The 15,853-nt window shown below is 49.9% G+C and overlaps 1 protein-coding gene across 2 annotated transcripts in view; it reads left to right on the forward strand.

Moving 5' to 3' along the window:
- Nucleotides 1–15,853, forward strand: part of PTPRA (protein tyrosine phosphatase receptor type A) — a 553,533-nt gene that overhangs the window by 81,580 nt on the left and 456,100 nt on the right. Inside the window, exons 9-24 of one of the 2 annotated variants that reach the window (XM_048943626.1) lie at nucleotides 1,524–1,660; nucleotides 3,520–3,610; nucleotides 3,931–4,007; nucleotides 5,035–5,071; nucleotides 6,358–6,455; nucleotides 6,600–6,719; nucleotides 7,725–7,891; nucleotides 8,596–8,731; nucleotides 9,036–9,185; nucleotides 9,311–9,404; nucleotides 9,931–10,007; nucleotides 11,852–11,986; nucleotides 12,140–12,265; nucleotides 12,504–12,655; nucleotides 12,821–12,956; nucleotides 13,792–13,918. In XM_048943626.1, the coding sequence (XP_048799583.1) occupies nucleotides 1,524–1,660; nucleotides 3,520–3,610; nucleotides 3,931–4,007; nucleotides 5,035–5,071; nucleotides 6,358–6,455; nucleotides 6,600–6,719; nucleotides 7,725–7,891; nucleotides 8,596–8,731; nucleotides 9,036–9,185; nucleotides 9,311–9,404; nucleotides 9,931–10,007; nucleotides 11,852–11,986; nucleotides 12,140–12,265; nucleotides 12,504–12,655; nucleotides 12,821–12,956; nucleotides 13,792–13,866 (1,808 nt within the window). In that variant the 3' untranslated portion in view covers nucleotides 13,867–13,918. Of the gene's footprint in view, nucleotides 1–1,523; nucleotides 1,661–3,519; nucleotides 3,611–3,930; nucleotides 4,008–5,034; nucleotides 5,072–6,357; nucleotides 6,456–6,599; nucleotides 6,720–7,724; nucleotides 7,892–8,595; nucleotides 8,732–9,035; nucleotides 9,186–9,310; nucleotides 9,405–9,930; nucleotides 10,008–11,851; nucleotides 11,988–12,139; nucleotides 12,266–12,503; nucleotides 12,656–12,820; nucleotides 12,957–13,791; nucleotides 13,919–15,853 lie in introns of those variants that run through there. The other variant, XM_048943627.1, reaches the window with a different exon arrangement.

Consider the following 15,853-nt stretch of genomic DNA (forward strand, 5'->3'; position numbering starts at 1 on the left):
CCACGGCATGCCAAGCATTCTTCAGAGTGGACCATTCATCCATTATTAATGGATTATTTGACTTGTTTGTTTTCTTTCCATTTGTAATCATACAAAATTATGTTAAATCATCAGAAAACAGAGCTCTGTAGAAGCTCCAGGAGCCCCTGAGCTCAGCACTGAGCCCAGTGCAGTGACAGCACCCAGCGAATCACTGCTGGATGATGCTGTTTTAATCTGTTCTGAACTCTCACTGTTTTCCATGATTTTAACAAACCTAAACCAACAATTCTCTTCCTAACTTTAATTCCATCAACAAATGTTTTCCCTCAAGTGTTTTAATAGATTGTGATGATCACTTCCAAAACTGAACTGCTGGCAGTTCCCCCTTTAAATTAGGATGACAGCTGAATAAAACTCTTGTGAAGCTCTTCACATTGACTGCAGGCACCAAATTAACATTGTGGAGATAAAGCTGGGAACACATCGTTTCTTCCTTATGAAAACCTTGAAAGATAGGCAGAATTTACAAGTGCAATTAAAAAGTCTTGTGCCAGCCTGCTGTAACGTGCTTATCTACTGTAGGAGTTGAAGAGGAACCTCAGTGTCTCAGGGGCAGTCTCAGTGATCCTTGTGGATCCCTTCCAACTCAGGATATTCTATGATTCTCTGAGTCAGACTCAGTTCAGATCCTTTTTCTGAGCTTCTTCCGTATTAACCACACACATACAAGGGAGCACTAACTGAAAATCAGCAATGTTTTTTCATGCTGGCAGCTAAAACCTTCCCTGCCCAAGCTTTATATTGCTGTAAGCTAAGGTGTTAACTTCATAAACCCTCAGTTGTGTTGATATAACCCTCCTGTGGCCTTTCTTGGCTTCGCTGGCGTTGCTCAGCAGAAACCAAACGCAGCAGCTACCTTTACTGCATTCACCTGGGAGCTGTGGCATGGTCATTGTGCCAAACTTCCCATGTTAAGGAGGGAATTCAGAGTCTTCATAATCAAATGGTTTGGGTTGGAAGAGAACCTTAAAGCCCATATGGTTCTGATCCACTGCCAAGGGGAGACACCTTTCACTGACCGGGTGCCCAAAGCTCCATCCAACCTGGCCCTGAGGATCTCCAGGGATGGGACACCCACAGCTCCTCTGGGCTGCAATGCCAGAGCCTCAGCTCCCTCACAGTGAAGAATTTCATCCTAATATCTCAGCTACATCTCCCTTGTTTTAGTTTAAAGCCATTACCCCATGTCCTGTTGCTGCAGACTCTGGTGTTCATCCCCCAGAACTGATGACTCGATCCTCATTTCAGCATCCTGGCTCTATAACAGGGCAGTGCTCAACTCCAGGCTGCTGATAGAGTCCCAAGTTATCACAGCACCCCCACATTTTCATGGACATCCCAAAGGAGGAGCAAATCACAGGAGCAGGGACAGCCGAGTGTCCCTAAACGCGGCGTGCCCACAATGTGGGAGCTCTGTGAGGATGGGTACTGGGCACAGAGGAGCATCTGGGGACAACTCTGACCCTTGGGTGTCATTGCAGAGCCCCAGAGCATGCCGCTGCTCGCCAGGTCCCCCAGCACCAACAGGAAATACCCACCTCTGCCCGTCGACAAGCTGGAGGAGGAGATCAACCGCCGCATGGCAGATGACAACAAGCTCTTCCGAGAAGAGTTCAACGTGAGTGTCTTTGCTTCTCCTCCTCTCCTGCAGCACGAGGGATGGGTGGGAGTAAGGAGGTTGTTTACTCCAGTTCATTCCAATGGACACAGCCGAGCCGGTACAGAGTGGCGTTCGTCTTTCAAAGCGACGCAGAGGTTCCTCTGTTACTCTGCAAAGCAGTGGGTGTTTATTGCAGGGTGGACGGTGGTTATCTGCAGCCATGGAGCAATTTCATGGCTGATGAGATGAAGAGGTTGATGGAGAGAGAATTGAAAAGCAGCTCTGTCTTCTTTCCCTTAAATTGCACAGCTCGAGCAGGATGCTATCTGTAAAGCTTATGACACACAACAGAAGAATTCTGGTCTCATTTTGTAGAACAGCAGAGACAAAACAGCTGGTACATCAAAGGCGAAGCCACTCGGAGATTTTTACATATTTATTGCAAAGCACACAAAGAGGTTTTCGCCCTTGTAACTGGTCCCTGGTATCTCTCTCTTGTTGCCTGTGTCCCACCCAGCTGCTCTCGGCTTTGCTAGCAAGCAGCACCATGGGGTTACATTCTTCTGTGTCCAGGAGGTCTTGGGATGGAAGAGCTCTGAAAGAGTTTCCCTGCCTGCTGGTTTCCTCCCAGATAGAGCCTTCCCTCCTCCTCCTCAGGGCTGTGACAGAAACACTGCCAACATGAATTGCTGGTAAAGCTGTGTCATGGTGTTGTGTCAAATGCAGAAACAGCCAAAACAAGAAATTGAAACAACTCTACTTAATGTGAATAAGCTGGTAGCTCTGAAACTGAATGATGACCACTTAGAGCACAACAGCTGGCCTTCAGCACTGATCAGTCTTGGCAATAATTCAGATATTGTCATTACCCCACAACACTTCATCATCTCTTCTGAGATGTCTGAAACTTGTTCCTGATGTTGCTGAGCTCTCTGATTTCTTGTGATGCTGAACCTGGTATGGTTTCATTTTGGCCGTGCAGAAATAGAAGTGATGAGGGAGGGGACACCGTTAACTACTGGCTGGAGTGTCATAGCATATTGCTTAGGAACTGAACTAACTGGATTCCCCATCGGCTTAATTAATGAAAGAAAATCCACTGCTGGTCTGATTGCACTGCAGGTGCTGTCTGCAAATACATAAAACCTTAGGTGCAAGGTGTGATAAGCTGATATCAGGACTATGACAAGATTAAAAAAGAAAACGCAGCCGACTTCCCCCAGCTGTCGCACAACTCGATACCCTGCGTGTCAGAGGAGGCTGTGAGCCCATGAAACCAAATCCACATGCTGAATAACAAGGGAAGCAATCACTTGGGTTATAAATCCTGGATCCTGGGTTGCATGTTGTCGTGCCAGCTGAAGGAAGCAGCACATGCCATCCTCCTGGCTATTACAGGGTCACGTTACAAGTGATTCCAGCACCCCCATTTGGAGGTCCTTGATGCTGCTGGAAGGACAGCAGATCCCTACTGGGGGTGGGATGGTGCAGCTCTCTCCCAGCCCTGCAGGTGCTGGGCAGTGGAGTTTTGGAGCAGGGAGGGTTTGGTTGGGTTGCACAGTTAGCATCGCTGGTAATGGAGGAAATGTCAGCAGGAGCCTCCCTGTGAGCTTCCAGAACCCTGTGTTGGTGGGTTTGGTGTTGGAGGCTTTGCTGCCACCTCGTGTTTGTGTGTCCAGAGGCTTGGGATATTGCATCTGAGATGGGATTTGCTGTCTGGTACAGCTTGGGCTGTTCAAATGATCACCCTGAGCTGGGTCGGGGCACAGAGCAGCACAGGAGTGATGCTGAGGGAGGTGGGTCGAGGGGATTCATCCTTGTGCAGGACTCCTTGTGCCTGAAAATATCACATAAAACCCCATTTTCTGCCATTACAGGCTCTCCCAGCGTGTCCCATTCAGGCCACATGTGAAGCTGCTTCCAAGGAGGAGAACAAGGAGAAGAACCGCTACGTGAACATTTTGCCCTGTAGGTATCAGTGGGGCTGGGGGGCTGAGGGAGGGCTCACCCAGAGGGGCTGCTGCATCTGCATTAGCCTTAGATGCACACTAGGGACTCCCTGGAGCTGTGAGCAGCCAGGAGGATGTGGAAAATGAAGCTGATGGGAAATGCAGATGATCTCTGTGTAAGGAAGGTCCATCATCTTCCTGGCTTTGAGCATGGAAGGATTTCAGGGCATAAAGTCACTTGCGTATTCTGGGAACCCCCTAAGCCTGGGCTCCACTCCAGAAACTCAGCTCAGCTCTGCAGGGCTCTGGTTTTAATGCAGAATTGTCATCTTTCTCCAGATGATCATTCCAGGGTTCACCTGACTCCTGTTGAAGGGGTTCCTGACTCTGACTACATCAACGCCTCCTTCATTAATGTAAGTGCCTGTCCTGCCTTGAGTGACTCCCATCCCTAAAAATGAGGCCTGGCTGTGTGTGTGGCCTTTATGAAGTGCAACTTTAGTCTGGAAGAAGCCAAAAGAACACGGTCCAGCAACTGGAGTACAAGACAGAGGGCTGGGACTAATAAATTCTGGCCATAGTCCTGCCATGCTCAGTCCCATCTCTTCACACCTCTCTTTTTTTGCCACTTCTAAAGCCATGAAAAGCTCCTCAGAGTGTTGCAAAGGCAAGCTGGCTGTTTGGGATGGGGTTTGGAACCATTCTGGGGTGAACAGAGGATTTCTGATTAATGGCTGATGAATCCTGAGGCTGATTAATCACTGGTACTTCCCAGCTTGCAGGGCTGGACATGTGAAGGGCATGGAAAAAAAAAAAGAAGAAGCAGCAACACAGCTAAAATATCCTTCAAAGCAACTTTGCCCTACTCTGCTCCTAGGAGGCAGCAGGATTTGTGCGTTTGCCAATGGCTTTTGTTAGTGAACTCATTGATTTCTGAGAGGGAGAGAATGCAGTCCAACTTTTCCCTTTTGTCCATGTTAGCTTTTATAGCATTCATCTGAATACAAAATGCATTTTATTAATTTAGTGTCCCGTTTCTTGGGAGATGTGTTCTGTCCACAAGGCACAGAGGGGAGCTGCTAACGTAGCCCACATCAGTGTTACAGTGGGAAGGGTAATATGAAGAAGTTGACTTTGAGGGAGATGGAGGCACATGAAGAAAAGCAAGACCCCAAAGGGTTTTTTTTTTCACCTTCTTCAGCACTAACTATACAGCCATTAGGAAATAATCCGTATAACTCACTGTGGGTTCAACAGCCTGAACTCTTGAAGATTAATGCTGATTTTCAGATGATGCCAGCAGAAAGGTACTGAGCTACCACCTCAACCATGCTTTGGGCCAGCAGCTGACAAATTACATGAGTGCAGGCAGTGCAACACTTCATGACCCTTAGAAAAAGACTGGCCTTTCATTTGTCTTCTTTTTTCTCCTTTTCTCCATAGGGGTACCAAGAGAAAAACAAGTTCATTGCTGCACAAGGTAAATGCTCAATTATTTTAGGAGCTCTGCCCTATTGGATTTGGGTCCTTCTGCTCTATGAAACTGCAAATAACCCAAATAACCCCAGTACAGTGCCATGTGAGTGTCTCTGGTCAACATGAAAGGAGATCTGGCCAGGCCACAGGTTGTTGCAGGAATGTTTTGTTCCTGCTGGGTGTACTGGGGAAGAGCAAGAAGCCTATGGAGTCCCCATTGCTGGATGGTTTCTTCCATCCTACCAGCCCCAGATCCTCATCCTCCCCCTGAGCCACAACTGCAGGTGGCTGTGATCTCTCAAAACGTAGCTAGCTAGATACTTAATTAAATTTCCTTAATAAAGCTGAGAAATCATTTATGTCAGAGCGAGCACCACACCGATCCAGTTTCATTATGCTCCTTCTAAACCCTCAGCTTTTAAGAATGTGGGCTTATGTCCTTGGGGAGAGACTGAGCTGTAATAATCTTCACATGGGTGGCAGGACTGTTAGCTGCAAGCATCAGAGCCTTCCTGAGCTCAGCTGCCCACAGGCAGAGCATCACCATCGTGTGTGCAGCTTTCCCTGCTGAAACTGAGATGCCCAGGCATGGGACCTTCACACTAGCAAAAATCATAGGAAGTTTTCTCTAATCCCCCCCTTTGTTTGTGAGTTGGATTTGCTGCACCTGTCCGCCACCAGCCACTGTCACAGAGGTCCCAGCTTGCGTGCCTCGGTGCAGCCACCCTGTTCTCTTGGCTCTGGCTGGAGAAGGAAGGCTGCATCTCATCAGCAGTACCAGGCTGGGGTGAAGCTTTGGCTCCGTTTTCCTCCTGGCTCACCCTCAGCCTGGGGCTTGGCAGGGGATGTTGGGGTGAGTCAGCTCCCTGTCTGGCAAGGCAGTGAGAGCTATTCCTGTGCCATATTGAAATAGGATCCTGTGGTTAAAGCACAAGGCTCGGGGGCAGGACTTGTGCATGCTATTTGTGACAGCCACAATTTCCCAGTGTGACCTTGGACAAGTCGTTTCCATGCTCTGTTTGTCTGGTTTCCCCTTGTTGGGCTAAAAATGGAATTCCTGATAATAAAAAAGTATCCAGTCCCTTAGAAAACAAAAAAAAACAAGAAAAAAACCCACCTGCTCTTGTGCAATATGATTGTTCTCTGGGTTCCCAGACACCCATGGAGCATCCTGTGCTGACATCTATCGGCAAAAAGAGTGCTACACTCCACACTCTGCAATGGATTTTAGTCCCACTGCCTGTGGAGTCGATGCCCCTTTCCTAACCACGATGCATCCGTTTCCCTTAGGACCAAAGGAAGAAACAGTGAATGACTTTTGGAGAATGATTTGGGAGCAAAACACAGCAACGATTGTCATGGTGACCAACCTGAAGGAGAGGAAAGAGGTAGGCACCGTGTCGTCCAACGGGCATCGTCTCAGTGAGCACAGAGGCTGTGCTGAGCCACGCAATGTCTCAGCTCTCACCACGCTCTGTTCCCAGGCTTGCTGGGTGCTGAAGCTTACCCGTCTGCCTTCTCTGTCCCTGCAGTGTAAGTGTGCTCAGTACTGGCCAGATCAGGGCTGCTGGACATACGGGAACATCCGCGTTTCGGTGGAAGACGTGACGGTGCTGGTGGACTACACCGTGCGCAAGTTCTGCATTCAGCAGGTGCTGCTGCCCTGCCCTGTCCCTCCCTGCCCCTGGCTGCTCTGCCACTCCTCAGGGTTTCACCTCAATGACAGCAACATCCCTCTTCATAACTGTAAGAACTGTACTCACCTCCAACAGAGAGCTGTAAGAACGTACTCACCTCCAACACGCGGGACCCCATTCTCCGCGTCTGTCAGCGGCGTTGCATTGGAAGAAAAGGAAGCTGGTTGATTCCAGTGAAAATGCAGTCCTGTAATCCTCCAGGGCTTGTTGTTACCACAGCAGGAGGGCTGGAACTGGATGATCCTTAGGGTCCCTTCCAACCCAAGCCATGCTGTGATTCTGACCCACAGCCGCTTAGTGCCTGCAAATAAGTCAGTTTCATCTCGTGAGCTGAGACAAAATCCAGCGCTTTATGCGTTGGGTTTTGATTATTTTCCCATCTGTCGCTACACTGTCACATCCTCCAAGCTCAGGATTAGTCACTCTGTTTGTTTTCCTGATGTTCTCGGAGGCAGGCAACAAAGCACTGATGCAAGGGAGACCGAGTGCCTTGATGAAAGGCTGCCTAGAGTTAGATCAGGCTCTCCTGGACCCCGCTTTGTGCCTGGTTCCTTACATGCTTTTAATGCAAGGATACTGCATCATCATCTTTATTACTGAAAGGAGCCATGCCTTCTTTTTGAGCTGGGCCCATTGGCATTGAAGTGTCACAGATTCTGCCAGGCTGGAGCCATCCAGGTGGCATCTCTCACCTGGGTGATGTTCTGCTCTACTATTTCGCAGCTTCAAGGCCACCCTTAGGATGCAGGATATGACAGAGAGCAGAAAAAATGTCATGCCTTTAGAGCCTCATATGGCCCTGCAGCCTGGATCCATGTCCTTTAAGCTTCCAGGTGGCAGTGCTTCCTAAACCTTCCAGTTGAGCCTTGGGACTGTAGCTCCCTCTCTGCCTTAGCTTTTGGGAAAAGAGAGGAAATGTGAAGCGTTTGTGATTGATCTGAGCACGCATTTCCCCTGCAGGTAGGTGACGTCACGAACAAGAAGCCTCAGCGCCTGGTGACGCAGTTCCACTTCACCAGCTGGCCCGACTTCGGGGTGCCCTTCACCCCCATTGGGATGCTGAAGTTCTTGAAGAAGGTGAAGACGTGTAACCCCCAGTATGCAGGAGCAATAGTAGTGCACTGCAGGTGAGCCTCAGCCACGGCTGTGGCTGCCTCTCCTGGCTTGTCTGGAAAGCATCTGCTGCAGTGCTTGGTGATGGCGTGCAGAAGAGACTGCATTGTTGGAGTCCGATGCTCAAAGCAACTCTCCAATGGAGACAGGCTGAGGGAGCTGGGCTTGTTCAGCCTGAGGAAGAGAAAGCTTTGGGGAGACCTCATAGTGTCTTTTCAGTATTTAAAGGCAGCTTATAAAAAAAGATGGAGAGTGACTTTTTACACGGTCTGACAGTGATGGGACAGCGGGGAATGGTTTTAAAATACAAGAGGGGAGATTTAGGTTAAATGTGAGGGGGAAATTATTTACTCAGAGGTGCTGGTACTGCTGCCCTGAGAGCTGCTGGTGCCCCATCTCTGGAGGTGCTCAAGGCCAGGTTGGATGGGGCCCTGGGCAGCCTGGGCTGATGTGAGGCAACCAGCCCACAGCAAGGGCTGGAACTGGGAGTGCTTTAAGATCCCTGGATGCTGGATGTGGCTCTGGGCATCTCTGTCTAGTGATTGGCAACCCTGCACATAGCAGGGCGTTGAAACTAGATGACCATTGTGGTCCTTTTCAACCCAGGCCATTCTATGAGCCTATGATCCCTTCCAACACAAGCTATTCCGTGGTTCTGTGACCAGAATGAGCTTGCTGTGGAGCTGTGCCCTGATTGTTTGCCCTTCTGCCATTGCAGCGCCGGGGTGGGACGCACGGGCACTTTTATCGTCATCGACGCCATGCTGGACATGATGCATGCCGAGAGGAAGGTGGACGTTTATGGCTTCGTGAGCCGGATCCGGGCTCAGCGCTGCCAGATGGTACAGACAGATGTAAGTGTGCTGCTGCAGGCTCCCTGTGGTTTTCCTTTGTGTTTTCCCAGCCTGCAGCGAAGCCACCTGCAGCAGCCCTGTGGGCAAGTTGAGTGGCATCCTTAATTTTGGAAGGAACACTGTGTCAAGTGAGCTGTTGGTCCTGCACTTTGTTATCTGCAGTTTGTCCTTGAGCTTTGTGTCAAATCCCTGCAGGTCATGTGGCAGATAAGGTCGTAGACCTCTTACGAGGGGAAGTGCTTGGGCAGTGGGTTTGCAGCCAGATCCCATCCCTGAGTGCAGCTTCTCCCTGTGACCCTTTCAGATGCAGTATGTGTTCATATACCAAGCACTGCTGGAGCACTATCTCTATGGTGATACAGAACTGGAGGTGACCTCGTTAGAAATCCACCTCCAGAAGATCTACAACAAAGTGCCAGGGACCAGCAGCAACGGGCTGGAAGAGGAGTTCAAGGTGAGCCTGGTTTCCTGTGCTGGCAGGTTTGTTCAGCACACGCTGGGCAGCAAGGACTGCCCATGCATTTGCTTCTCCTTTAGTGTCTCTGCAAGCTGTCACTGCTTTCCTTCCTTCCTCTGCAGAAGCTCACTTCCATCAAAATTCAGAACGACAAGATGAGAACGGGCAACTTGCCAGCCAACATGAAGAAGAACAGGGTGCTTCAGATAATTCCATGTAAGTTGTGTTTGTCCAGTTGAAAGAAGAATGGAGACAGAGGCATCTGTGGGAGTGGGGACACGGAATGGTTGAGGTTGAAACGGACCTCCAGAGGCCTCCTGGTCCATTCCTTGGTAGGGAAACCATGTAGGGATGGGGCAGAGTCAGGGTGAGGTGGGTTTTCATGGACAGATTTAACACTGCTCCAGAGCTTTCTTGCTTTGTTCTGCCCTGCCCCTGCCATGACTTTGTTCTCAGAAGGTTGATCCTCCCCAGGGCTTTCTGCCTTTGGAAGAGGGGAATATCTGCTGAGCAGGTCCCGCTCCTTGAGTCCTCAGTGCCTCCCTTCTGCCCTGGGCTCCCCAAACCAGGGCATGGCAGAAGGCAGAGCTGAGTCTCCTCGTTGCATAAATGGGTGCTGTGGACACAGGGCCCCCCTTCCCTCATCTCAGCACTTGGTCTTGGTGACTTCCCAGCTGAAGGCCATGCATAATTATGTTTTTAAAGTGTTTCCCAAAATGCAGTCGTTTTGCTTTTGTTTTAGATGAGTTCAACAGAGTAATCATTCCAGTGAAGAGAGGTGAAGAAAACACAGACTACGTTAATGCTTCTTTTATTGATGTGAGTCTTCTTTGATCTTCTTTCCATCTTCTCTCCCTGGAAACTATTTACCTCACACTTCTTCATATTGAAGGTTTTGTCCTGAAACACTTCTGTAGGTAGAGGAGATTTGGAGCCTAAGCTTGGCCTCTAAATCCTGGTCCCACTTCCACAGCTGTGGGGTTTGATGATGGATTTGAGAAGCGGATGCACAAAGCCAGGGAAATAATTACTTTATGGCACTGTTCATTTGGTCAGAAAACATCCTCTAGATTAGTTCTGGAGCAACAACACGGATCCCAAAACCCCTGAGAAAACCAGGTCAATCCTATTACACCTGTCTTGGTGACTGGAGGAAATGAGGCAGAGAGGTTAAGTGCTTTTTCACTCCGAGGAGGAGATAGGTGATTGCACATCCTTTGCTTGTGAGTAATCCTGTTGACTTCAGGGCTCCATCTCATATGAGTATTTATCTTTGTGCAGTGATGCCAGCACTGGTTAAGTAACAAAGAAACCTGCTCTTTTCCAGCCCAATTCCTACTTTCATTTCCTAATGGCAGTGTTTTTTCCCCCCGAAGTGTGATGACTGCTTTGTGTTGAACCAGTAAAACCAGTATATTCCCAGATACAGCCTTCCAAATGGTCTGCTCCCCCAGATCTCACTTGCTGGCTCCCCACATTGTGCTCTGGCTGTGCTCTGGCTGTGTCAGCTTCTGACAAAACGCAGATGTGAGCAGCCTTCTCATTCTGCATCTAGATCAGAAGGCTTAAATGTCATGTAAGCAATTTTGTTGAGGATTCAATTTCCTGCCTCTGCTGAACTTTGCTTAAATGACAAACGCCAAATGACGAAGCATCTGCATTCACAGTCTGCTGTGAGGTCGCAGGGGAATAGTGGAGGTTTTCATTCTTTGTAACAGAAGCAGTTCTTGTTGTGGAGCAGAGTCACCCTGACTTAGTACAGAGCCTGGTTTTGCTCACTTCTTCCAAAAAGCCTAAGTCTTGGTGCTTAGGCATGATGGCTGGCTCTGCTACAAAATTCAGACTATGCCAGTGTCCTAGGAGTACTGGAAACAAAACCTTCCTTTGCCAGATGTGATCCTACTGCAGCTGCATTCCCCCAAAAGCAAAGGTCTCACCGTGGCAGCATCTCAGCTGCCAGGTGTTGGGGCAGGGGAAGCCAGGTGGTGGCTCTGCTCAGGCTGGGGTTGTTCACACAGTGGTGCTTTGGAGTTCAGCTCAACTTGGCAACTCGTCCAAGAGCACATTGATGCATTTGCAGACCTGAGCTGCTGCCTGCATCCTCCAGTCTGCATGAGGCAGACCTAATCCACTGGATTTGCCTCTTTTTGGTTGAGTTGGAAGGGAGAGCTCACACACAGACCTTGAGGCAAGCATGCAGAGCGGCTGGCACAGGAAGCAGTGACCAGCAGCTTGGACACAGCAGCCTTAGCCTCGCATGTAGAAGCAAGGCATGGAGAGAGAAGGATTGCTAAGCTGGCTCGCTCTTTTTTCTTGGCACTTCTAAGCAGGATTAAGAGTGCCTGCACTGCATTATTTGCTGAGTTTGATGTATCAAAGAGCTCCACAAAGGTGGTGCTCCAGTCTGTGTCTTGCAAAGAGTTGGTGCTGTTTCATAATGACGACACCCGTGCTAAAGCTCAGCCCCCAGTAGGTACCACAAACACAAACAACTTGTTCTGGGGGTGTTTTCCCCCCAGACCAAGTTGTTCCTTTATTTCCATGCATCTACATGCACTGTCATTGAACCTGCTGGGCTTTTTGTGGTCGTTGTGCCTGCAGCTCTGCTCTGCACTCACCTCCTCGTGCTGCCAATTCTCTCACTGCCATGTTTGAAATCACAGGGCTATCGCCAGAAGGACTCCTATATCGCCAGCCAAGGGCCACTGCAGCACACGATAGAGGACTTCTGGAGGATGATCTGGGAGTGGAAATCCTGCTCCATAGTGATGTTAACAGAGCTGGAGGAGAGAGGTCAGGTAAGCATTTGCTGTAGCGGCAGCAAAGGAAATCAGAGCACATCCATAAACCCTCCAGTGCTGTGCACTGTGCTGTTCCCAGTGCTGTGCACCTTCAAGGCAGCGAGAAAAATGTGTGTTTTCACCCTGCCTCCTCTTGCAATTCTTTCTCAGGAGAAATGTGCCCAGTACTGGCCTTCTGATGGCTCTGTGTCCTATGGAGACATCAACGTGGAGCTGAAAAAAGAGGAGGAATGCGAGAGCTACACAGTGCGGGACCTGCTGGTGACAAACACCAGGGTAAGGATCTGCCACTGCCCTTTGGGGAACTCTGGTTGTCTTTTGGTTGCCTTATTCCTGTGCCTGCTATCCCGCTTTCCTCGTGCTCCCCATTCCCACGTCATGCTCTGCCATACACCAAGCAAATGACTCCTCCCAAGCACACACACCTCCTATGGGTTTCCATGAGGCATTCAGCAAGTTGGTTCGTTGGTATGAATTGGGCCGTGCTGAGTTTCTGCCTGTGCTCTTCTGCCAGGAAAACAAGAGCCGACAGATCCGACAGTTCCACTTCCATGGCTGGCCAGAGGTTGGGATCCCCAGCGATGGGAAGGGAATGATCAACATCATCGCAGCCGTGCAGAAGCAGCAGCAGCAGTCAGGCAACCACCCCATCACTGTGCACTGCAGGTGAGCCTGGGGAGCTGCTTCAGGCTGCAGAGATTTGGGGTTTGCTTCACCTCAGTGCTGCGGTCTGACTGTGCATCTTGTGCATGGAGATAACAAAACCAACCTGACAAACCTGGGCTGCTTGGGAACGATGGATGGTTTCACCTTCTGGTTTCTCTTTGCCAGTGCCGGAGCAGGAAGAACAGGAACCTTCTGTGCGCTGAGCACTGTCCTGGAAAGGGTGAAAGCAGAAGGGATTCTCGATGTCTTTCAGACAGTGAAGAGTTTAAGACTACAGAGGCCGCATATGGTGCAGACACTGGTAAGCCCTGGACCTCAGCAGGAATGAGTTGGGGACTCAAACCTGTTAAACTGTCGAGATAAACTTCCCCAGCTGAAGGTTTGCTCCCTCTGTGAAAGAGTAAGGGATAGAGGTGGGGCAGGAGGGATCTCCCTGTCCTCCTGTGGTGTGTTCAGAAGAGAGGAGCTGGCCTGGCTGGTTGCATCAGCCTCCCTCTGACATGAGCTGTAGGAGCCTCCCTGCAGACATCCTCATCTACAGTCCCTGGCATTCTGGGCTCCAGGAGCCTGGAAACCATATTTAGGTTGGATGTGAGGGGGAAGTTCTTGACAGAGAGAGTGGTGAGGTGCTGGAACAGCCGCCCAGAGAGGCTGTGGATGCCCCGTCCATCCCTGGAGGTGTTCAAGGCCAGGTTGGATGGGGCCCTGGGCAGCCTGGGCTGCTATGAAATGTGGAGGTTGGTGGCCCTGCATGTGGCAGGGGGGCTGGAGATTCGTGATCCTTGAGATCCCTTCCAACCTGGGCCATTCTATGATTCTGTAGGAGCAAGCTGTAGGGATGGCCAGCCCCATTTTGAGGGGGAAGGCAAAACCAAGGTGGCATCACCACAAGCCCTCCATTGGGAGCTACTCGTGGCTGGGAATCCATGGCCAGCACTCAGTGCCCAGAAGTGCTGTCCCATCACCCATCCCAATTCTCCACGGGCTTCACCCTTTTCCCAGCACTGTGAGAGAGATGAAGTGCTTTGGTGTGCAGTAATAACTCAGCTCAGTCCCCGCTGCAGGCCAGGAAGCACCAAGTGATTTCTGAAACATGGTTTTCCTCGGGGTAACGCTGTGCCCTCTCTGCTCTGCAGGAACAGTACGAATTCTGCTACAAAGTGGTGCAGGAATACATCGACGCCTTCTCAGACTACGCCAACTTCAAGTGAAAAATTACAACAAACAACCTGAAACAAATGACAGAAGAGTTGCCTTCTTTAATATTTTGTAATATTCTGTTTGTTAATATACCCCTCCCCCAAAATATGTGTATATATCTTAACTGTTTTAGAGGTTGGTACCATAAGCTTCATATTAGCTGGAGATTTTATATGTAGCAAAGTGTTAGTGCAGATACTGTCAGCTCCTTTTTTTTCCAATGTTTTATTGGGGAATTAAATAGCGTGATGTTTGGATTAATATTGTCACACCATCTCTCTTCTGGAGAGTTGATACAGGCTGTTATTTTGTTTGTAAATCTTTTTTCTTTTCTCTTGAGGGAGTAAAGCCTTTTTTAAGAAAAAACAAAAACAAAAGGAAAGAATAATTCTGGATCTCATCTGAACCAATAACCCACAAGCAAGCACAAGCTTTTGCAGACCTGCAGGGAAATGGTTTCACATTTTTCTGCCAGTCAGCTCTTTAAAATAAGGAGAAAAGAAACCAAACCAACTTATTCTGTGTGTGTGTATGTATCTAAATATCCTGATTTTTGTTTAAAAAAAAAGAGAAAAAGCATTCTCTCTCAGGGTCAGGCCATCACATTGGGGTTGGAAAGCTGAACCTGGCAGTGTCTGTTGGGATTTCAAGCAAAACGAAGAGGGGGAAAAGGAGTTTTGCTCCTTGAAGGAGCTCTGTCCCTTTGCTGGTGGGATGTGGGGGTGCCTGTGCCCGTCCCTTTCTCTCCTGTTGGTGCCATTTGGAAATAACTGGCATACAAAATGAATTTGGGTTGTCAGAGCAGAAGGTGTAAAATAACTGAGTTTGGAAGTTCCCAGAAGAAAAAAACATGTAAAAACTAATGTTTGTGGCAAGCCAAGGTGCAAGAAGAGCCCTAAGGGCAAAGAAAAGACCTGAGGGCAGAGGGGTGCAGGTGACCATAGTTTAACAGTTTTTGTGGCATCGAGAGCCATTGGATTAATTGCACAGATGTGATTTTAATGAGGTTTTTTTTCCCCCTCCTCGGTGCTCAGAGCAGTGTTTTGGGGCCTGGGGAGCATCCCTGCCCTTTGGCCATGTGCAGAGCTGCTGGAGCATCGCTTTGCAAACAGCAGACAGCTGTAGGTAATCCGGGCTAAATCCACTTCCCACACTCTGCTCCTCTGCTACAAACCCAGAGCTGTGGCCAGGCGGAGATGCAGCATCCAGCCCCATGTTTGGAAAAACTGGAGGAGAAAAGGGAAAACAAGGGTTGCCAGCAGTATCTTCTATACCATCTGCTGCGGGAGGGGGCACTGAGATTTGCATTCCCCCCCACCCCCTTCCATGAGCATCCTCAAGCTCTGGGGTGGGCTCCCACTCAGCAAGCACTGGCTGCCATCTCCCCAGGGAGTGGGGTCGACGTCAGCACTGCCAAGCCCAGCCCTACAAAGAGTGGTGGCAAGCCCAGCCCTACAAATAGCGGTGCCGAGCTCCTGGGCAGGACACAGCACCAGCCACCGCCATCCCAACAGGTGAGTGCGATGCGGGGAGCAGGGTGGTGGGACCCCGATCAGCCCTAGCAGCCCCCGGGTACTCGGCTTTGCTCGTGGGTGCTCATCCCCTGCAGCATCTCCATCCTTCCCCTGAGACTTTATGGTGCCTGTCCTTGCTGCACCCAAAGCCAGCTCCATGCAGCATCCTGGAGGTATTCGTCCCCTCCATTCCCAATCCCAGCCCCAAACAGCACCCTGTGGGTGCTTACACCCCCTGCCATCTGCATTCCCAAACGTGACCCTGTGGTGTCCGTGCCTGCTGCACCCAAGCCAGCACCCACGGATGCCTGTCCTATCCAGCATCTGCATCCCCAAACCCAGCTCAGGTGGCACCTTGGGGTACCCCTCCTTGCTGCACCCAGTTTAGCCCCAAAGAGCACCCATGGGTGATCATTCCCTCCAACATCTCCATCCTGAAACAGGACTCTGGGGTGCTTGTCTTTGCTGCATCCAGCCCAGCCTT

Source organism: Lagopus muta, chromosome 4 (assembly GCF_023343835.1).
Source record: "Lagopus muta isolate bLagMut1 chromosome 4, bLagMut1 primary, whole genome shotgun sequence".
Classification (NCBI taxonomy): Eukaryota; Metazoa; Chordata; class Aves; order Galliformes; family Phasianidae; genus Lagopus; species Lagopus muta.